General features: G+C 47.5%; 1 protein-coding gene across 2 annotated transcripts in view; it reads right to left on the reverse strand.

Annotated features, from left to right (window-relative positions):
- Nucleotides 1–21,670: 21,670 nt before the first annotated feature.
- LOC119951190 (interferon-inducible GTPase 5-like) overlaps nucleotides 21,671–23,805 on the reverse strand; it is a 54,751-nt gene continuing 52,616 nt past the window's right edge. For both annotated transcript variants that reach the window (XM_038774216.1, XM_038774217.1), the window contains exon 4: nucleotides 21,671–21,848. In XM_038774216.1, coding sequence (XP_038630144.1) covers nucleotides 21,794–21,848 — 55 coding nt within the window. In that variant the 3' untranslated portion in view covers nucleotides 21,671–21,793. The remainder of the gene's footprint in view (nucleotides 21,849–23,805) is intronic.

Genomic DNA, 23,805 nt, shown 5'->3' on the forward strand with positions numbered 1-23,805 from the left:
GAACCTATGTAATTTCTCACTACCACCCTTTCATCCTTACATATTAGAGCTGCTCTACCTCTCTTGCCTTCCTGTCTGTCCTTCCAAATAGTCTGTTAGCTTTGGATATTTAACTCCCAGTTGTGACCACCCTGCAACCATGGCTCTCTAATCGCCATTAAACCATATTCATTAGCGATGATTTGTGCCTTCAACTCATTTCCAATGTTACGAATGCTACAATCATTCAAGTAAAGTGCCCTTATGCTAGATTTCTTTCTTAACTTCTTTTTGAATCCTACTCTACAATTTCTGTATGCCTCTGTAATTTACTTTCAAATGTGTTCCTCTGAATCCCTCCCACTTGTCGATGCCGATAGATTACACTGAGTGATGTAATTGCACCCTTTTTATTTCTCTGCTCGAAACAAGTAGAATCAGTCCTTGATGGGCAGAACGGTAGCACAGTGGCTAGCACTGTGGCTTCACAGCGCCAGGGTCCCAGGTTCGATTTCCCGCTGGGTCACTGTCTGTGCGGAGTCTGCACATTCTCCCCGTGTCTGTGTGGGTTTCCTCTGAGTGCTCCGGTTTCCTCCCACAGTCCAAAGACGTGCAGGTTAGGTGGATTCACCATGATAAATTGCCCTTAGTGACCAAAAGGGTTAGGAGGGGTTATTGGGTTATGGGGATAGGGTGAAAGTGAGGGCTTAAGTGGGTCAGTGCAGATTCGATGGGCCAAATGGCCTCCTTCTGCACTGTACATTCTATGTTCTATGACCCCTCTCTGACATCCTCTTTCCCCAGCACTGCAATGTTCTTCTTAACCAATACCACGTTGCCTTTCTATTCTCTCCCTTCCCTATCTTTGCCATGTGCAGGGTTAGTTGGATAAGTGCACCTTCCCTGAAGTTCAGACCTACTTTCTTATTTCCCTGTTTTACAACTGATCCATTTCAAAGTATACAGTTCAGACCAGTATTCTTATGACCCAGTTTTACAGTTTTTTCCTTCTGGGTTTGTTATCTTTTCATTTGTTAATTAATAAGGATTAAGTTAATTTATGAATGCATTGTTTTATTTTGATTGTGTTCAATAAACTTTGGAATTATTTAATTCAGTGTCTGAGCCTTTTCCTGACAGTTACATTACTTTGAACTCAAACAGTTTAAAGGGGTAAATTGTGATCCAAGCATAACACTGCACGAAATTAAATGAAATCAAGTCTAAATTTATTAACCACCTTTTTAAACATATACATTTTGCATTTACAGCATCTTTGATGTATCAAAATCACAATATGATGCCCGATCAATGAACACAGAAACGAAGGAGTAGTCCGAATCGAACGCTTTAATCTACAAGAAGTGTGCCCAGCAGCAGGAGTACAGAAAATGACCTGGCTGCTGGGAAACACGGGTTCTTATACTCCGCCTCATAGGCGGAGCTACCTTCCTCTCGACCAATGAGAAGACAACACTTGGGCCAATGGGCAGCGAGCCTTCTACACCAATAGCGGCTCACACTCCCAGGTACCGTAATACCCCTAGTCATACTACCACATTCACCCCTTGTTGTGAAAGGAACCCGGTGGCAGGGGGCATGTGCCTTTGATAAGCCGGGGAATGAGAGAGGAAGGGGAGGGGGGTGTCCTGTGCGAGTGGGATAAGAGACTGGTAGTCTGATTTGAGATCATACCTCTCACAACGGTGGCTGCCCACTGGTCCGTAACAATATACAGGGATGTGTTAGAACACGGTAACTATTTACAGAGTTGGAAACAAGAGAACAAACAAAAAAAAATTAATTAACAATTCATACCGACTCGATCAGCCAATTGGAGGCCTTGGACATCCTCTGCGACCTGCGGAGCTTCGCTGGAGACGTTGGAGATGTGGGCGTCCATGACTCCAGGAGCGATGATCCTGTCCTCGTGGCTGCGTCCGTGCCCCGAGTCGGAGCTGGTGAGGGCCAGGCCATGGGGGGGGGGGGGGGGGTGGGGGGGGGGCGTCTGGCCCTCTAGGCAGTGCGGGTGAGGGGGTTGGGGGGACAGGGAGGGGAGCCCCTGCGGGAAGCAGTTGCTGCTGGAGGGGGTCGGGGGGGGCTGGTGCCGGGGGCGGTGGCGGGGATCCGGCAGGCACCAGGTCCCGTAGGGAGCCGTGTCCTGTCGGCCGTCGGGATACTCCACATACGCGTATTGCAGGTTCGCGTGGAGAAGCTGGACCCTCTCGACCAACGTCCGACTTGTGCACCCGCACGTGTTTCTGGAGCAGGATGGGCCCGGGGGCAGCCAGCCAGGTCGGGAGCGGGGTCCCTGAGGAAGACTTCCTGGGGAAGACAAGAAGGCATTCGTGAGGCGTTTGATTGGTAGATGTGCAAAGCAGTGACCGGATTGAGTGGGAGGGCATCTGGGAGGACCTCTTGCCAGCGGGAGACTGGGAGATTTCTGGACCGTAGGGCCAGGAGGACGGTCTTCCAGACCGTACTGTTCTCTCTCTCGACCTGTCCGTTACCCCAGGGGTTGTAACTGGTCGTCCTGCTTCAGGCAATGCCCTTGCTGAGCAGGAATTGACGCAGTTCATCGCTCATAAAGGAGGACCCCCTGTCGCTGTGAATGTAAGCGGGGAATCCTAACAGGGAGAAATGGTGTGTAGGGCTTTAATGATGGTGGGTGTGGTCATGTCGGGGCAGGGGATGGCGAACAGGAAGCGGGAGTACTCGTCAATCACATTAAGGAAGTACGTGTAGCGGTTGGTAGAGGGGAGGGGACCTTTGAAATCCATGCTGAGGCATTCAAAGGGGCGGGAAGCCTTTATCAGATGCGCTTTTTCGGGGCGGTAGAAGTGCGGCTTGCACTCCGCACAGATGTGGCATTCCCTAGTGACTGTCCTGACCTCCTCGATGGAGTAGGGCAGGTTTCGGGTCTTTACAAAGTGAAAGAAGCGGGTGACCCCCGGATGGCAGAGCTCCGCATGGAGAGATCGGAGGCGGTCCACTTGTGCGTTGGCACAGGTGCCGTGGGACAGGGCGTCAGGAGGCTCATTCAGCTTCCCAGGACGATACAAGATGTCGTAGTTGTAGGTGGACAACACGATCCTCCACCGCAAGATCTTGTCGTTCTTTATCTTGCCCCTCTGTGCGTTGTCGATCATCAAGGCCACTGACCGTTGGTCTGTGAGGAGGATGAACCTCCTGCCGGCCAGATAGTGCATCCAGTGTTTCACAGCTTCTGCTATGGCCTCAGCTTCCTTCTCGACCGAGGTGTGGCAGATTTCGGAAGCATGGAGGGTACGGGAGAAGGCCACAGGTCTGCCCGCTTGGTTGAGGGTGGCTGCCAGAGCTACATCGGACGCGTCGCTCTCGACCTTGAAGGGGAGGGACTCGTCGATAGCGCACATCGTGGCCTTTGCGATATCCGCTTTGATGCGGCTGAAGGCCTGGCGGGTCTCCATTGACAGGGGTAACGTGACTGATTGGATGAGGGGACGGGCTTTGTCGGCGTAATTGGGGATCCACTGGGCGTAATATGAGAAAAAGCCGAGGCAGCGTTTGAGGGCTTTGGGGCAGTGGGTGAGGGGAAGCTCCATCAGGGGGCGCATGCGTTCTGGGTCAGGGCCTATCACTCCATTTTGCACTATGTAGCCGAGGATCGCTAGGCGGTTGGTGCTAAACACGTACTTGTCCTTGTTGTAAGTCAGATTCAGGAGCTTTGCGGTTTGGAGGAATTTGTGGAGGTTGGTGTCGAGATCCTGCTGATCGTGGCCGCAGATGGTGACATTATCGAGATACGGGAAGGTTGCCCGTAAGCCGTATTGGTCGACCATTCGGTCCATCTCCCTTTGGAAGACCGAGACCCCATTTGTGACACCTAGGGGAACCCTTAAAAAGTGATAGAGACGCCCGTCCACTTTGAACGCAGTGTACTTGCGATCGGTTGCGCGGATGGGGAGCTGGTGGTAGGCGGACTTGAGGTCCACCGTGGAGAAGACCTTGTACTGTGCGATCCTGTTGACCAGATCGGATATACAGGGGAGAGGGTACGCGTCCAGCTGTGTAAACCTGTTGATGGTCTGACTGTAGTCTATGACCATCCTATTCTTCTCCCCGGTTTTTACCACCAGAACCTGTGCTCGCCAGGGGCTGTTGCTAGCCTCGATGACCCCTTCCTTCAGAAGCCGTTGGACATCGGACCTGATGAAGGTCCGGTCCTGGGCAGTGTACCGTCAGCTCCTGGTGGCGACGGGTTTTCAATCCGAGGTGAGGTTTGCAAACAAGGACGGGGGATCGACCTTGAGGGTCGCGAGGCTGCAGACAGTGAGGGGAGGTATAGGGCCACCGAATTTAAAAGTTAGACTCTGGAGGTTACACTGGAAGTCTAACCCCAGGACTGCGGCCACGCAAAGGTGGGGGCGGACGTAGAGTCTGTAATTTTTAAACTCCCTCCCCTGGACCGTGAGGTCTGCTATACAACATCCTGTGATCTGTGCTGAATGGGAGCCAGAGGCCAGGGCGATTTTTTGTTTGACCGGGTAGACAGGGAGAGTGCAGCGTCTTACCGTGGCGGGGTAGATGAAACTCTCCGTGCTCCCGAAGTCCAGCAGGCAGGTCATCTCGTGCCTGTTGAGCAGTAAGGGGCTGTTTAGCTCACAGGGCTAATCGCTGGCTTTGCAAAGCAGACTCAAGGCAAGCCAGCAGCATGGTTCGATTCCCGTAACAGCCTCCCCGAACAGGTGCCGGAATGTGGCGACTAGGGGCTTTTCACAGTAACTTCATTTGAAGCCTACTCGTAACAATAAGCAATTTTTCATTTTTCATCTTTGTTGTTGCCGTAGAGAGGCTGCGGGGTCGAGACTGGTCCAGAGTGACTGAAGCAAGTCTAATGATAGTCGGAGTCTTCATCGGGCAGTGAGTAGTCACCCGCGAGGTCCTCGGAGCCGATCCAAAATAGCGGCGCCCGTCAGTCGCAGATGGTGGGGGATGGACAAAATGGCGGCACCTGTCCCCCGCACGTGGCGTCGGAGGCCTAAAATGGTGGTGCCCGAGGGTCGCACATGGCAATCGGGAGCATAAAATGGCAGCACCCAGAGGTCAAACATGGCGTTGGGGGATGGGGGCAGCGAGGTCCACGGGGCCCGGAGAGAGAGATGGGGGAGTCCCGCGGTCGCTGCCCGGGACCGCAGTGACCGCCTTTGCCTGGCAGACGGCCACAAAGTGGCCTTTCTTTCCGCAGCCCTTGCAGGTTGCAGAACGGGATGGGCAACGTTGTCGGGGATGCTTTGCCTGGCCGCAAAAATGGCAACGGGGCCCGTTGAAAAACAGGGTTTTTCGGGTCGCCCTGCGGCACAGGCCTGGGAAATCCGAGTCCGTGGGAGAGAGAGAGGCGAGTTCCACGCTACCCAGGGGGCCGCAGCGCGGTTGGGGGCGTAGGAGCGTGCGTTTCTGTTCGCGACATCTAGGGAGTTAGCGAGGGACCTTGCCTCCGTGAGACTCAGGGTTTCTCTTTCTAATAGTCTCTGACAGATCTGTGGGGACTGCATGCCTGCAACAAAGGCGTCTCGGATGAGGATTTCCGTATGATCATTAGCAGACACTTGTGGGCAGCCGCAGTTCCACCCCAGTACAAGGAGGGCATGGTAAAAATCGTCCAGTGACTCACCAGGGATCTGCTGCCTTGTGGCCAGCAAGTGCCGAGCGTTGACTTGATTTACCGGCTTGAAGTGTCCTTTAAGCAGGTCCATGGTTGCATTGTAGTCAGCCGTGTCCTCGATGAGCGTATGTATGGCGGTGCCGATGCACGAGTGGAGGATGTGTAGTTTCTGCTCCTTCAGCGGGACGTTTTCCGCCGTACTAAGGTAGCTGTTGAAACAAGCCAGCCAGTGCTTGAATGTGGCTGTTGCATTCGCTGCGTGGGGGCTAAGTCGTAGACACTCCGGCTGGATGCGGAACTCCATCCGTTAAAATCTTGTTGATTAAATTGATGCGCAATCAATGAAAACAGAAACAAAATAGTCTGAATCGAAGGCTTTAATCTACAAGAAGTGTGCCCAGCAGCAGGAGTACAGAAAATGACCTGGCTGCTGGGAAACACTGGTTCTTATACTCCGCCTCGTAGGCGGAGCTACCTTCCTCTCGGCCAATGAGAAGACAACACTTGGGCCAATGGGCAGCGAGCCTTCTACACCAATAGCAGCTCACACTCCCAGGTACCATAATACCCCTAGTCATACCACCACACAATATGACACCAAAACACGTGAGAAGATTTTAAAAAATTATTCTTTCATAGGATGTGAGAATCATTGGCCAGGCCAACATTTAACCCCCATCCCTAATTATCCTTCAGAAGGGGTTCCCTTCTCATCCCGCTGCAGTTCTTCTGGTGCAGATATTCCCTTTTGTGCAGCTGGGAGCAAATTTCAAGATTTTGACTCAGTGAAGAAATACCGATAGAGTTCCCATCAGGATGGTGCGGAAGTGGTGTCCCCATGTGTCTGTATGGTAGAGGTTGAGTTTAGAAAGTACAGTTGAAAGTGGCGAGGCGAGTTGCTGCTAATTGCTATTAGCACAGATAACTCAAAGCATGGTCAAGGAGGAGGGTTTTAAGGAGTGTCATAATGGAAGAGAGTGATGTAACAAGATTTAGGAAACATCTTCTTGAGTTTATGGCCTAGATAGCAGAAGGCACCACGCCCATAGCTGAGCAATTAAAATAAGTGATATATTGTGTGCCCAGGGCTTGATTTCAAAATTTGGATATGATAGGAAAATTGGAAACATCATCAACTATGAAGCTCAAAAGGAGTCCAACATGTTAGTGGATTGGGAAGACAAGTGGCAGTTGAAGTTCAATGCAGAGAAGTGTGAGGTGATTCATTTTGGGAGGAAGAATATGGAGAGACAGTCTAAAATAAAGGGATAAACTCGAAAGGAGGTGCAGGAACAGTATGTATGTAACAGGAACAGTATGTAACAGGAACAGACTTATGTATATGTATATGTACATAAGTCATGTAGGTGGCAGGGTATGTTGAGAGAGCAGTTAATAAAGCATATAGTATCCTGGATTTTATTAATTGGGGCATTGAGTACAAGAGTAAGGAGGTCATGTATAAGACCCTAATTAGGCCTCATCTGGAGGACTGCATCCAGTTCTGTGCACCGTAGTTGAGGAATGATGTGAAGGCATTGGAGAGAGAACAGAGGAAATTCGCAAGAATGATTCCAGGGATAAAGGACTGCAGCTATGATGATAGAATGGAAAGGTTGGGACTGTTTTCCTTGGAGAAAAAGCGACTGAGAGGAGACTTGATAGAGATTCAATATACTGAGGGGTATGGGGAGGGTACCGAGTGAGACACTGTTCACTTTCAAGAGTGGCATGGTGGCACAGTGGTTAGCACTGCTGTCTCACAGTGCCTGGGATCCAGGTTCGATTCCAGCCTTGGATGACTGTGTGGAGTTTGCATGTTCTCCTGTGTCTGAGTGTTTGCTCTGGGTGCTCCGGTTTCCTCCCACAGTCCAAAAATGTGCAGGTTAGGTGGATTGGCTATGCTAAATTGCCCCTTAATGTTCAAAGAGATGGGGTTACGGGGTTGAGGCAGGGATTTGACCTCGGTAGGATGCTCTTTCCGCGGGTCGGTGCTGACTCGATGGGCCGAATTGTCTCCTTCTGCACTGGAGGGATTATATGAATTCTGTGGAACTAAAGGGCGGAGATACAAAATAATAGACAAAAGGAGTCAAAGCGATGTGAGGACAAAAGAAATCACCCAGAGGTTGGTTGGAGTTTGGAACAAACTTCCTGAGAAGGTAGTGGAGGCTGGGTCATTGGTGGCATTCTAAAGGGAATTGGATTGCTGTCTGAAAAGAAAGGATTTGCAAGGTTACAGGGATAATTCCAGGGAGTAAGATTAGGTAGAATGCTCTTTCAGAGAGTCAGCGCAGATTCAATGGGCTGAATGGCCTCCTTCTGCTCCTTAAAAATTCTGAAATTCTGTGAATACAAGTATGGTGGAGGGTTCCAGGGCTGGAGAAGTGTACAGAGATTGTGGGCTGCAAGTCTGGTTGGAATTTATGAACATCGATGAGAATTAGAAAATTGAGGTATTGCTGAAGTGGGAGTCAATGAGGGCTCGCAGGGGTGGTGAGTGAATTGAACTGGGTGGCGAGTTGAGATACCAGCAACTGTTTTTTCGATCAGTTGAACTTTACAGAATGTGGAATATGGGAAGAAAGTGCTGCAATTGGCAGGTCTAGAGATAACGGAGGAATGATAATAATGTCAGCAGCAGATGAGCTGATGTAGGATCTGTAACAAGAGATGTTACAGAGGTAGTCTTAGTGATGGCATACATATGTTGTCAAACGCTCATCTCAGTGTTTTATTTGTCGCCAAGGTTGAAAACTGTTGCAAGTTTGGACAGCAGCCAGGGAGAGTGATGGAATCAGTGCTGGAAAATAGTGTGGCGGTGAAAGAAGACAATGAGTTGGATTTTTCTCTCCTGATTTGGGGCTGAACCCGTAACGTCATGAAAAAAAGAGACAAGCAGGTTTGCAGTTAGTGGGGCTCCATGCTCAGCTTTATTTCTGAGCACCCACCTATCCCCAAGCCTCCCTGCACGACCTCACACTCTCTCCCCTGCGTCTCCTTACAATAAACAATTCCCCACCGTAAAATAACAACAGTATAAAAAGTTTGGGCAGCACCGTAGCACAGTGGTTAGCACTGTGGCTTCACAGCTCTAGGGTCCCAGGTTCAATTCTTCACTGGGTCATTGTCTGTGCAGAGTCTGCACGTTCTCCCCGTATCTGCGTGGGTTTCCTCCGGGTGCTCTGGTTTCCTCCCACAGTCCAAAGACGTGCAGGTTAGATGGATTGACCATGCTAAATTGCCCTTAGTGTCCAAAAAGGTTAGGAAGGTTATTGGGTTATGGGGATAGGGTGAAAGTGAGGGCTTAAGTGGGTCGGTGCAGACTTGATGGACCAAATGTCCTCCTTCTGCACTGTACGTTCTATGTTCTATGTTAAAAGAAAAATCCACCAGCAATCTGCACGGCTCCCAAACTGGGAGAAGCACATAGCCACAAAAACAAAGTCAGTAGTAGTTCACAAAGGCATCCCTTCACAATCTTCAAATTGCTCAGTCGAATCGGGCCTCCATCCCTCCTCTCCTGCAGTACCGGCCTCTGGCCTCCTGACATCACCCAGCCCAAGGATCGGGCAACAGGAAGAAAGGGTGAATTAGCAAGTGACACACAGCTGAGTCAATAAACAGTCAAACGCCCATAAACAAAATATTCCAAGGAAGATATCAACACGCTGCAAGTTCCCTCATTGTCAGTCCGGCGGAGGCAAGCTGAATCCTTTCTCTGCTTTACTCCAGGTCAAAGAAGCTAAGGGACAGCAGCAGGCAGAAACACAGCCCCAGATAGTTACATAGCCATCAGGCATCCTACTCTCTCTCCCTCCCCCTCTGGCAGATTCCAGAAGCAGGTTCCCAAAGCAGGAACAATCATTACCTGAAATCCACATTAACACAGAGCATAGCAGAAGAGTGAGAAAGCACCTCTTCCCCTTCTTCAGACTGGAAGTAGGTTTGTTCACAGCTTTCCTTTGTCACATTCCAGGCTTTAGAAGCAGAAAAGGCAGCAGTGAATAAAACACTAGGTTTTCAACCAGTTTTGCAGCCAAAAAGCAGGAGCACAGGAAACACAACCTGCAGCCACTTAGTTATATTTTAGTTTAATAACAGTACCATTGTACAAAAAGACAAAGCAAAAATCAGAGCAAACATATAAAATACAAAACAGGCAACAATACAATGATGGTACCAATGCCACACCATAGACAGAAACCAATATGTAAGTAATAAGAACCCATAGCCCCAGCAGCAGACCCACATCAGTGGAAAGGTATCCAAGAACGAGCATCATAGTTCACAGGAAGAGGTCGCACCAATGCAGAACATGGTGGAAGAGAAGGAGAGAGTGCACCACTCCCCCTCAGCAGCACTGGTAGTTGCTTACCAAACTCCAGGCCATGCAAGTAAGGGGGGCCTCAGCAGACAAGCACACTGTCTGCAGACAATAAACAATAAACAACCACCCAGATCCAGTCAACTCACACTCTCCTAGCAGTAGACCCACCTCATTGAGAAGATGCCCAAGAATGAGCATCATGTCCACTGGAGAGAGTCATACTGACACAGAACATGGTCGAAGAAAGAGAGAGAAACCTTCTCTCCCTCCCCAGCATTGGCAATCACTCACCAGACTGCAGGCCACGGAAGCAAGAGGAGACACAGCAGACAAGCATACGGTCTTCATAAAGCAAACAGTTCACAGCAACATCAACCTGCACTTCCCCCACCCCGCCACAACCCCTATAGTAGACCCGGTCCGTGCAGTGTCCCTCTTTTTAACTAACTACCAGAAGGTCGCATTGACATGCAGCGTGGAGGAAGAGAGAGACAGAACACATCCTCTCCCTCTCTTGGAACAAGCCACAGAAGCAGGAGGGGCTGCAACTGACAAACACACAGCCTCTGGGCAAGAAACAATAAACAACAGTAGCATGCTATCAAGCATACAATTTCCAACTGTTTAAACATAAACCAGCAATGGCACTAAAAGAAACTGAAAATCCCCAACAATCTGCATGGCTCCCAAACCAGGAGCAGCAGATAGCCACAAGCACATAAAGTCACCACTCGCCCACAAAGGCATCATGGAACAACCTCTGAGTTGCTCAGTCAAATTGGGCCTCGGCCCCTCCTCTCCTGCAGTACTAGGATCTGGTCTCCCAACAGCATCCAGTCCAAGGACCAGGCCACAGGAATAAAGGAGGCATTAATGAATGACACACTGTTCCAAACATGAGACAATCAACAGCAAAAGTAAACAAACAAAATATTCTATCAAAGATATCAACAAACTAAAAGAGCAGTACCTCATCCATCTTCAGCCTGGTAGTAGGCCAGCCAAATACCTCCCTTTGCCTCACTCCAGATCAAAAAAGCAAAAGGGTCAGCAACAAGCAGAAACACAACCCCAGGCAGTTGCCGTGGCACTCAAGGCACTCTTCCTCTCTGCCCCCCTCTGGAAGCTTCCAGCAGTATGCTCTTGTGGTGTTCTTTGTGTTGCTTATACTGGATTTGTACTGTACACAAAGACTACAAAAAGCTAAGTAAAATAAACAAAGCTAAATATTTATTACAGTACTTATTATACAGTTTGATCACTATCCCTAAAGCAAGCAATATTATAACTAAAACTACAATCTACACTTGTCTCATGCACACTATCTTAAATTGTTTTCTGCTCTGCTCCTAGTCTCTCTAACCTTCTCTCGCCTTATCTACACTCTCTCCACTCTCCCAGAAGCCTGAGAGGCATTACTTTTTATAGATCTGCTTCCAGCTCCATCTAGTGGTCGATTATAATATTATGTTAACCCTGAATGTGATCGACGTTCTACATAATGTCCCAGCGCCCTTTCTTTGAACATGTTTGAAACATTTTCAAACATTTCATCCATACATGTATGGGAATATGCATATGGTATATGTCATGTCAATGAGTATAATATAACAATTACAGAGGAGCAGGTTACTTTTTTTACAAATTCAGATGATTCGGCTTCTTTTATATCCTTGTGGATCTTCTTAATTCACACTGGGTATCATGAGAACTGTCCTTAGTCTGTTCATGTGTCATGGTAGACATGAATGTTGTTGGAAAATGAACATTACAAAACATTGAGTCCAGTTGTGTTGGAGGTATGTCTGGAGTATGAATTGCACTCTTGATTTTGAGTAAAGCTCTTTGATTTCTTCTACACATCACTCCAGCTTTCGCTTGGACAATGTTTCACTCGTAACCTTTGCAGTTTCCGACCATCCATCATTTGGAATCCGAGTGGTATCTCCTTGTCTAAGTGGAGGTAGTTCCTTTGCATGTCGATTGTAATGTGAACTTTGTTTGTTCTTCTGTTGACACATCTTTTCATGTACTATCTGTTCATCCAGATTTAGAATGGCTATCCGTGGCAACAGAGTACATTTTTTTTTTTTAGTACAGCACAGAACAGGCCCTTCGGCCCTCGATGTTGTGCCGAGCAATGATCACCCTTCTCAAACCTACGTATCCACCCTATACCCGTAACCCAACAACCCCCCCCTTAACCTTACTTTTTAGGACACTACGGGCAATTTAGCATGGCCAATCCACCTAACCTGCACATCTTTGGACTGTGGGAGGAAACCGGAGCACCCGGAGGAAACCCACGCACACACGGGGATACGTGCAGACTCCACACAGACAGTGACCCAGCCGGGAATCGAACCTGGGACCCTGGAGCTGTGAAGCATTTATGCTAACCACCATGGTACCGTGCTGCCCCTATTTGCTTTTACATAGCTTTTACTCATCAACAGCTGGGCTTGCGATAAGCCTGATAGCAAAGGAGTAGTTCTGTAACTTAACAGTGCCAATGGAAAATCCTGTTGATCATCATATGCCTTTTTAAATAGGTTCTTGACTATTCCAACACCTTTCTCGGCTTTCCCATTTGACTGTGGGTACAGCAGACTTGATGTGATGTGCTGGAAGTTGGAGCATTTGGCAAATGACGACCACTCCCAACAACTAACACCGGGACTATTATCCGTCATGACTTTTAGGAGTATGCCATGTCGTGCAAATATAGATTTTGCATCTATCCAGAGTAACTACTTCTGGATAGTTTGAATAATAGTCGATTATGATCAGGTAGTCTTTACCTTGAAAGTAAAATAAGTCCATCCCAACTTTGGACCATGGGTTAGGGATGATTTCACTCAATGCAAATGTCTCGGCGCTGGGACAATTGACGTGTCTGTCAGACACTACAATCTTGAACAAAATTTTCCACATGCTTATTTATGCCTGGCCAATAGACAGAGTGCCTTGCACATCTTTTGCATATTCCCATGCCCTGGTGACCTTCATGGATACGTACTAGGATTCAGCTTTGCAAGCAGGATGGAATGACAATTCTGTCACCTTTCAGCAGAAAACCATTTACAACAGTTTGGTCATCCTTTACACTTCTGAAACACTTGCAGCTGACATCCACGCTGAAAGATTGCATCTTTGCTGTTTCTTCATGAGTTAGGCTAAGTTGTGCATCAGACACTGGTAGCATGTCTGTTATGAACTTGGCTTGGGCTTCTATATTTAAGATTACCTCTGATGTTGTCTCATCAGTGTAACTAGTGGCACGTAACAGAGCATCTACCAAAACAAGATCCTTGCCTGGAGTATACGAGAACGTAGAACCATATCTACGAAGCTTCACCATCATCCTTTGTAGTCGTGATGACATGTTGTTTACATCTTGTCTAATTATGTTCACTAAAGGACAGTGATTCATTTCAACTGTGAAATGCAGCAGGCCAAACACATAATAGTGGAATTTGCTTATGCCAGTAAGTAAACATAGACATTCTTTTTCTATTTGTGTGTATCTCTGTTCCGTCGGAGTCATTGCACGTGATGCATATAATAGGTTTCCAGAGATCGTCTCGGATTTCTGAAGTAATACAGCACCAATCCCATTCTGATTGGCATCAGTTGAGATCTTTGTTTGTTTGGTCGAATCAAAGAACGTTAACACCGGGGCTGTTGTCAATGACGACTTCATGTCCTTCCATTCAGCTTCATTCTATGATGTCCACACAAATGCAACATTCTTCATGAAAAGTTTTTGTAATGCTGTTATTCTGGTGGATTGATTGGGAATGAATTTTCCCCTTAAAATTTACGACACCAAGTATTCTTAGAATTGCTTTTTTATCTTTTGGAATTAGCATTTGACAAATTGCATGTATTTTATCTTGATCCGTTTGTACACCTTTTTTCAAGATTACATCACCCAGAAACTTCAATTTCTGTATGCCAAATTGGCATTTGTCTTTAATTTCATGCCATACGATTGAACTCTTGTCATTACTTACATGAGCCTTGAACAATGTTCCTCAGGCGTATTTGACCATTTAATCATGTCATCAACATAGACTTGAACACCAGGTGTCCCTTCAGTTATTGTCTCCCTCGCTAGGTGGAACATTCCCGAAGCAGATATTATACCGAAAGGTAGCTTGTTAAAACAGTACCTTCCAAACAAAGTATTAAATGTGCACAGCTTTCCACTTTTGTTACTAACTGCAGCTGCCAAAATCCTCTCGGGGCGTCCAGTTTCGTAAAGTATTTGTCATGGGCATTCTCTACAGTGATTTCTTCTCTTTTCGGGATCGGGTAGCGCTCCCATTTGATAGTTATTGAGATCATTTGGATCATTGCATATATGTAAGTCACCATTTGGTTTGCGAACACGCACCGTTGAGCTCACCCAGTCAGTTGGTTCAGTGACTTTGGATATGATTTTGCACTGCAACATCCCATCCAGCTCATCCTTCACATGTATATACACGCATCTGTATAAATGTTGTCACATTAAGCACCTGTTCACAATGTCACAATCTGCCTCAGTGCTCTGTCAGAAGCGTGTGAAGGCAGGCTGGTCTGGCCGCAGAGGAGGTGTGGGTGAGGGAGGAAGGGATTGGCTGATGTTGGGTGTGGGCTTGGTTCAGGGGCTGCAGTTCAGCCAGCGCCCACTGCTCCAATGTCCCACCCCACCTTCCCCCCACCGTGCCCACCCCTCACTGTCCCCACTGTTATATTACTATATGTAATATATATATTGTCCAAAGATGTGCGGGTTAGGTGGATTGGCCATGTTAAATTGCCCGTAGTGTCCTAAAAAGTAAGGTTAGGGGGGGGGGGGGGGGGGGGGGGGGGGGGTTGTTGGGTTACGGGTATAGGGTGGATACGTGGGTTTGAGTAGGGTGATCATTGCTCAGCACAACATCGAGGGCCGAAGGGCCTGTTCTGTGCTGTACTGTTCTATGTTCTATTCCTCTTTTAATCCAGAAAAGTTGTTGAAATAGAGCCATATTCTTCCAGTGACAATAAAGTAACTTATTGAGTAATATAAATTAATCTCATGAGTTCTTTTTACTTAATACTCAACTAGTAAGTCAGATAAACAATTGTAGAATTAACTAATTAAATTATATGTTACAATATTTTGAAAACAATAACTTCTTCTCTCTAGCTTTCCTACTTCTGTTCTCTCTGCAATCCTGACACACATTCCTGTAAGAAAGAGCGGAGAAACATTTCTATAGGTCCTGATAGTGAGACATCTAGTGTTCAATTGCCTGTACTAGCTTTAGATAGTCTGATCATGTATTATGATATACCGAGATCACTACACCCACCTCTGCCACCCAGGGATTCATTGGGACTGTGTGATGGAATGGCCAGCTCACATGCAGGGACCACCCATGTGGATGGTGGAAAATGTTACAGCTGGTAGGAATCAGATGTTGTTGAAAGATGCAGAGCGGGTTGTCATCATCCTCCATCCTATGGACCAGAACTGTTACTGCCAACCTAGGACCCACACCCCGGAATGTGGCAGGTATGTATCAGAGAGGGTGTTGCAGGCAAAGTCAGGGGTGGCCGGGGAGAGTTAGTGGGGTGGGGACACCCATATGGCCTGTGACACTCTGCAGAACCAGGGGCCAAGGCTGATGGTCAGTGGGTACGCTGCCTTGCAGGCCTTGGTAATGGCCGTCCATGTCTGGACACCGCCCCAGTCCTATGGGAGGTCACCTCAAGGCCCTTCCCCCATCATACCCCCATCCCTGGCAGGCCCCCCTACTCAACCCGGCCAGTGTCCAGCCCAGGAGTCCATGGTCGTGCCTCTCTGTGTCCCATCTCCTCACTCACCCTCATCAGCCATGACGTCAGTTTCTTGATTTTCAAAAGCACAGGTGAACCTTGCATTCAGGAATTCCCCCTGTTGGAGGTGGAGTATCTCAGGGGCCCCGGAGAATACCGGCTCAGATTCGCAAATGCAAATGGCATTTACTGTACGTGGGGGGGTGGAACGCATTGATGCCACTGTTGAGGCACCGGAGAATTGCGATTTGGCGTGAAACCAGTGCCCACCACGATTTCAACACCAAAATGGATTATCCACCCCCATTGCATTTCCTGATTCTGGCGTGTGCCGACGGAGAATCCCGCCCCAGGTCTTCGAACAGTTTTGCAGCAAAAAAGCGGGCGCACAGATAACACGCAGCCTGTAGCCTCTTGGGAATATTTTGTTTAATAAACAGTCAACAGCATACAAAAAAAACAATCACTTACATCACAATAAACAATAATCGACATTCACCATTGGTATAAACACAAAGCTCCAACAGTGAAGTTGTACAAAGTAACCCATGCACAGTAGACAGTAAACAGTCAACAGTCTATTAAAGTCCTCAGTATTCTGCAAGAACATGCCTGCAGCAAACTGCTCGTGTTCTCCCCCTACGCAATTCTGAGCAGAACTTCAAAGGTATTGTTCCAGTGCCTCCATCAAGGTGCTCAGTCAAGTCCGCGTCCAGCACCGGCAGCAGGTCAGTCCATATCTTTCAGAACCGCATTCCAGGCCTCAGAGGCAGAAGAGGTGGCAGTAAATAAGTACGCGGCCTCCAGGCGGTGGCAGCTTCCAGCAGGAGCAAGCAGCAAGGATAAACTGTGGCCACCTACAGATGACTCTGATGCAGGCTTATCCCCCGGTATAACCCACACCTTCATCAAAGATTTTATCTACTTACCACTTAGTAGCATCAATGTTCTGTGTCCTGCATTGCTAAGTAAGTAAAGTAGACTTTAGGAATAACCACTGTTTCAAGTTAAATTAAGTTATTTTATTATTATATTTTTTCTTTTAAAAGCTGAAATCACTTTCTTTACAGAAAGGTAAAAAGATCTTGCTTCTGGATCCTGCTGGTTGATTGAAGGGACCTTCAGGCCCACCTTGACAATCAATCTTCTTTAAAGTCTGATCTTCTTGAGATGTATTTGCTGGTTAGCTTGGTTGCTGTGTCTTGTCGATCCATGTACTGAGCTACAAGAGCTGGCTCTGCTAGCTATCTCTCAGCTGACTCTGACTCCTGTTTAAATTCTAGTCTTCCTTATCTGTTTAAGCTCGGCTGCTTGTCTTGTCTTTCCCATGACCGAGCTGTGAGAGCTAAATATGCTTCTCTCCTCTTTCAGAGTTGTGGTTCTGCTCTGCTTCTGCTCTGGGTTTATATTCTCTTTCTAGTAGTTATTCAGTTTTTATGAACTTATTGTAAATTAACTTATTTCACTTTGATTTTAAAAAGTATCTTTGATCTAAACATTCTAATACAACTAAATATTCATTTTGGGCATAACCTCACCTCTCAGATCTGATTACATTGCCCTTTGTGATGTTCAAAGTTCCTTTGTGATATTCAAAATGCTTTGGTTTCAAGAGGTGTTACTTTTAATTCCTGCGATTTCAATAGTTTAATTTTCCAATTGTCCACAGGTCATAACTTTGCCTTTGATTTTGACTTTAAATTATGTTTCTCGTAGACTGATAGTCTCCAATTTTCTTTAATTTACTTGATGTTAGTAGAATTTCCCACGTAGAATTGACACCAAATTCAACTGAACCTCATCCTTTCCTTTCCAGCTGTTTACTAAGAGAGTTAATTTCAATGAAGGTGTGAAACCTTTGCTTTTAGCTGTATGCTAAAATTTCACTTGGTTATGACTTGAAAGACCTGCCTGTTTTAAATATTCGTCACTTAATTCAATTGAAACTCTCATCCATGCTTTTCCAGATGCTTCCTAAGATAGTTACTTTCAATGAAGGTGTGAGCCATTGTTTTTAGCTTAATACAAGAATCCTGTGTGTTGGCTAAGCCTGCTTGAGAGAAAGAATCTGCATTTTATAATCCTATCCTTTGCAGCTGCTATTAACCCTTTATGGGATCTTTCCCTGTATCCTCTCATGTTTCTCTTAGACCAGATATTGCCAGACTTCCATGTTTCAAATGAAACATTTTTCTGTATTTTCAACAACAGGATCTATAAAGCACCCTAGACCCTGCGGTGCCCACCGAGCACGAAAGGACATAATGGGTCTGTAATGACACCCAGGAGCATGGTAATGGCGCCAGTGGACACTACATGCTGCCTTGCCAGAGTCACCTGGTGATTACCCACACCTTGGGCCTGTTTATAGTGAATTTCGCCAGACCCATGAGCAGGTTCACAAGGAGTTCCTCCTCCTTGTCCGCTCCTCACCACACCGGGTGCTCATAGATTAGAAGCGTGGGACTGAAGTGCAAAGAAAACTTCAGTGAAAGGTTTGAATGGAAACTAAAAAGGTGGTACAGCCTAAAACATTACACTTAGACATGGTCTACATACTCCACGGAGCTGCAAACAGGGCAGGTATGAGGGGATTCCGCAAACTGGTGCCAATGACAGTTGCATGGTACTGCTGTGTGCAACACGCACCACTCCAGGTCCCCAAGATTTAGGGGGAGAACTCCTGAGAGGGGACCTCCAGTGGGGACGTCCGCTGCCGGACGGCATCAAGCGTACCAAGCGTGTGTTAGGGTGACGGGTGAGGGAGAGGAGGTGAAAGATGTACAGCAACAGCCCCTTGTATAGGAAACCCCTCGTGCAGTGTGAATGCACAAGGGCATTTCCTCAAGGCAGCTGGGGTTGTGGGGTTTTGGCTCTCAAGGGAGGTTTTGCGACTTGAGGCCAATGTGGAATTCCGCCCGAGCAGGGATCCGCTCCGATGGGAGTCCTCCGCACACCTGCGCCGCCTCGAGACCGTAAGACCATTTTTTAAGGTCACAGATCGCACTAGCCACGAACTGGACACCCACCTCTGCTCAATGTACCAATTGGTGGGGTATCAGCCAACCCGGTCCTCCGCCACCCAGCACGTCCCCAACACTGCAGCACGGTAGCATGGTGGTTAGCATAAATGCTTCACAGCTCCAGGGTCCCAGGTTTGGTTCCCGGCTGGGTCACTGTCTGTGCGGAGTCTGCACGTCCTCCCCGTGTGTGCGTGGGTTTCCTTCGGGTGCTCCGGTTTCCTCCCACAGTCCAAAGATGTGCGGGTTAGGTGGATTGGCCATGCTAAATTGCCCGTAGTGTCCTAAAAAGGTTAAGGGGGGGTTGTTGGGTTACGGGTATAGGGTGGATACGTGGGTTTGAGTAGGGTGATCATTGCTCGGCACAACATCGAGGGCCGAAGGGCCTGTTCTATGCTGTACTGTTCTATTCTATCTATGCACTGGTCACTCATGGGGCCACAGCCCTCTGCTCCACCAGCCACTCAAAATGGTATTGCTGGATGGAGGTGCGGATTCCTGAGCAGCGGCTCCCTGACCACAGCCAGCACTCTTGACGAGGAAAGAGCTGCGGCGCGAGGCAACCAAGTTTCGAACTTTGAGCAGGTCCTGGCAAATGTTGGGCATCGCCTGGAGGGAGTAGTGAAGACACTTCAGGTCTATGAGCAGGAGCTGCACATCATAGTTCAGGCCATGTACCTTGCGGAAGAAATGTGTCGTAAGGGCACACCATCGTGGAGGGGGCTCAACATAAAGGTATCGCTGCAGGGTCCGAAGGCAGAAGGTCGCCACCTGGGTGTGAAGGCACACCAGCGCCTGAGCGAGAGACTCGGAACAGCAGCAGTGACCCAGTGCAGTCCCTTGTCCCAAATGAAGTGAACGAGCACACTCTGAATCTTTTTGACAAAATCAGGGGGAGGGGTCAAAGTGACCAGTCGATAGCATTACAGAGAGGCAATCAGGGCAGCACGGTAGCACAGTGCTTCACAGTTACTTCACAGTTCCAGGGTCCCAGGTTCGAGTCCCTGCTTGAGTCACTCTCTGTGTGGAGTCTGCACGTTCTCCCCATGTCTGCGTGGATTTCCTCCGGGTGCTCCGGTTTCCTCGCACAGTCCAAAGATGTGCAGGTTCGGTGGATTAGCCATGCTAAATTGCCCTTAGTGTCCAAAAAGGTGAGTTGGGGTTACTGGGTTACGGGGATAGGGTGGAGGCGTGAGCTTAAGTAGGGTGCTCTTTCTAAGAGCTGGTGAAGACGCGATGGGCCAAATGGCCTCCTTCTGCACTGTACATTCTATGATTCTATGATCAGCTGGTTTATGATGATAACTCGGCCCATGTAAGACAGCACTCGGAGCAGTCCTGTCCAGTGTCCCAAGCAAGCAGTGATCTTGGCCTTTAGCTCCTCCAGTTCGCCTGCCAGGATTCCTCAGCCATGCAAAGATGGACTCCCAAGAGAATGCTGGTTCTGCTCCGGGTGAAAGGCCTGTGCTCCTCTGAGAGGGAGTCCATCTGCCACAGACCGACCAGGAGTCCGGAACACTTGGCCCATTGATCTGGCAGAGGACACGGCAGAGTATACAGCCTGGCACGCGCACATCTTCTGCAGGTCAGCAGGGTCTGTGAACCTGAGGAGCACATCATCAGCGTAGGCCGAGAGGACCAACCCATTGTCCGCCCGCATAGAGCCAGTTCCGACAACCTCTTCCACAGGAGAGGCAGAAAAAGCTCTAAGAAAATGGAATAGAGTTGGCCAGACACCATTGGCAAGTTTTATATCACTTTCTGAAAATTGATCATTTGTGATAATCATGAAGAAATTGTGGTATTTAAAATTGAATCAGATAGCTGCCTTTGCAGGCGGCAGCAATGATGGCCCCTGCCCATTAACCCCGACCCTACGGCCCACCTCCTTGCTGCTGTGGTTGCTGAGGGAGAGAGAGAAGGGGCATGAAAAGTGTCCAACATTGTTAGAGTGTGCTGATAGTTGTGCTGCTGGCCAGGGGGCTTCTGTCAGGAGAGTAGCGGGGGGTGGGGGGTTGTGCAGGCAGCAAGGAGGTGGACTGTAGGGTCGGGGTGAATGGGCAGGGACCACCATTGCTGCAACCTGCAAGGCAACTATCTGACTGTGCCTGTCTCTGAGTGCTCCCTGAGAACGTAGCGCCACGGGTTGTATGGGTGCCTCCCCAGCCATCCCCCTATGTACACTCTGGCCCCAGCTAACCTAACAAAATGGATGGGTGTGCTGCAGTACAACCAATGCCATCTTCTTGGAATGAGCGTGTGTGGGGAGTAGAGTGCCTATACGCAGCTCCTCCTTGTCAGGCTCTCCAGTGCCAATCCCAACCCCGTCGAATCACATGCCAGGCTTCGTTGGAATTGCACTAGTTCCACGTGGCGCCTATGCTAGCCCATTAGGATGTCCTGAATTATGCCGGGACCGGCACCTCTTTCGGGACCGTGGAATGCTTACGATTCAGTCCTGACGTCAGCACTTATGAAATGAAATGAAATGAAAATCGCTTATTGTCACAAGTAGGTTTCAAATAAAGTTACTGTGATAAGCCCCTAGTCGCCACATTCTGGCACCTGTTTGGGGAAGCTGGTACGGGGATTGACCCGTGCTGCTGGCCTGCGTTGGTCTGTGTTCAAAGCCAGCGATTTAGCCCTGTGCTAAATCAGCCCCTGGTTTCACTTAGTCTCTGAAACAGAGAATTCCGCCCCGTTTCTTTCAAATTGCATTTCACTTGTGTATTTATCCGCTGGGAATTTTGTTGTTCCACTTCCTGGCAGGCCCTAGAAACAAACATTGGGTTGGTTGGGATGTGGGTGTGAGATTGATTCCATTGTGGTACCTGTGGTTCCATTTTTAGCTGCTGCCTAATCACCGCTCTGAAGTCCTCTCATCGCATTGATGAAGGTGGATTTATTTCTAAGAGCCTGCTTCCCTGTCACTGTGATGTACAACTCTGTATTGTCCAGATTATTTAGTTTATTCTGTGTCAGTGGTGTACCTGCCACCAAACCATCCATTTCCTAATTTGATTTCAGTTGCTTGAGCTCTTCCTCACTGAAGAATGTAGATAAATCTCTGAAAGGAAAAGAAAATTACATTGTTTCAAAATAATTTGCATTTTGCAAACACATTGTCGCATTTCCATACATTTCTCATCCAATTAATTATTGGTGAAATACTAATACATATTAGCCAGATGTGACAATTAATTCATCCCGTTAACAGATCAACATTAGGAGCTGAAGTAATCCATTCAGCCTCTTGAACTTGCTACGCTATTTGATAAGATTTAATTGGTAAAGTTCTCTCCCTCAAACTGAATGTAAGCTTCAATCATATTATGACCGCTGGGTAATTATGTGGTAATTAATTAATCCTAATTGCGTAATACTAGGTCCAGTGTAGCCCCTGCTCTCCAGTTCATGCCTGAACATGCTGTTCTGTGGAACACCTTAATGCATTCTCGGAACTCCTCATCTTGGCTAACTTTGGCCATCTGATTTTTCCAGTCTTTGGTGAGATTCTCCGGCCTCCCTGCGGCATGTTGCTCGGCAGTGGGAAGCAGCCACCATTGGCTGGCGGCAGGATCTTCCAGTCCCATTGATGTCATTGGCATTTTCCATTGCATCCTCCCAACGTCGCCGGGAAACCTGTGACCAGGTACGCCGTTGACAAGCACGGAACAACCGGAATTCTGCTCTGCATGTAGATTAAAAGCCCCCCCAATTATTGCCATGACAAGTTCCCGTGATTTCATCCTTTATAATTTGCCTTGCCCTGTTGCTCCTGTTGGTCTCTACCGGACTCCGATTCGTGACTTCTTGCCTTTACCATTTCTCATCTCCACCAATCCATTTCTATATGCTGGTTTCCTGAGCATAGGTTATCCCTCTGTATTGTGTTAATAACATCATTAAATATCAGAGCCACCCTCATCTATTCCTCGTCCTTCTGAGATGCCATGTGCCCTTCTATATTTAGGCCCATACCAATTAAACATTCAGTCAGTGCCTAAAAATTAATGTTCCCTGACAATAAAGTTAAAGTCTCCACATCTGAAACCTGAAACCCGTTAAACAGTGGTTCAGTACCTAGAAACTAAAGTTCTCTCATAATGAAGTGAGCGTTCCCATCTGCCGCCACACCTGCTCTTTCTAGGCAATACTTGAGATCAAAGAGGAAGCCTCATTAAAAAAAAACTGTGGTCAGAAATGGATCCCTATAGAGCTATATAAATAAATAAGCTTAATCTCCCCATTGAAACTGCCTTGACCTGTCAATAAAAAATATTTTAGGAGGCAATAGTGTGAGAGATTGAATGTAAACAATGTAGTTCAAAGCTTTTAGTCTTCCAGGAATGTAAATAGGCTCCTATAGTTTAAAGGGCAATGAAACTGTCTGTGAGAAAGCCACTTCAATGATTTTCACCACATTAAATGCATTACGTTTCCTTTAGTTCACAAATCTTTGAACTTGGCGTACTGGCAGACCTTTTAAAGGGTTCAGGATGTTAAGTAATGGCTTAAGAGACATTGCAATTAGTTGTCTCATTTATGTTAAGTGTTCAATGATTGTCTCATTTATGTTAAGTGTTCAATGATTGACACTAATATGTAAAGGGGCTTCAGGTGGACTCTGGAGCTTGGTGATGATCTGGAGAGTTCTGTGCAGAGTGAGTTGAACCATTAAAGGTGTGTTGGTGAAAAAGGAGCTGAACTCTTGCCTCTTAATACCACAGCATCTAGTACATGTTAACAATGGTAGCAGAGAATGGTAGCTGTGTAAATGTGAAGGCTTGAAAGATACAATTATTCCAGATCAAACCAAGGAGTGAAAAAAAGGGAAACATGGCTGAACCCAGGACAAAGATGGCTGGTTATGATTATCCTCCCCTATTTTCTGAAAGGGCATCATACGACCAATGGAGAAGTGCAGTAGTTATGTGGACTAAGGTGACTGCTTTAGGAAAGAGAAAACAAGGTAGGGCATTGGCTCTTTAGAACATAGAACATAGAACGATACAGCGAAGTAC

The sequence above is a fragment of the Scyliorhinus canicula genome, chromosome 17, assembly GCF_902713615.1.
Source record: "Scyliorhinus canicula chromosome 17, sScyCan1.1, whole genome shotgun sequence".
NCBI lineage: Eukaryota > Metazoa > Chordata > Chondrichthyes > Carcharhiniformes > Scyliorhinidae > Scyliorhinus > Scyliorhinus canicula.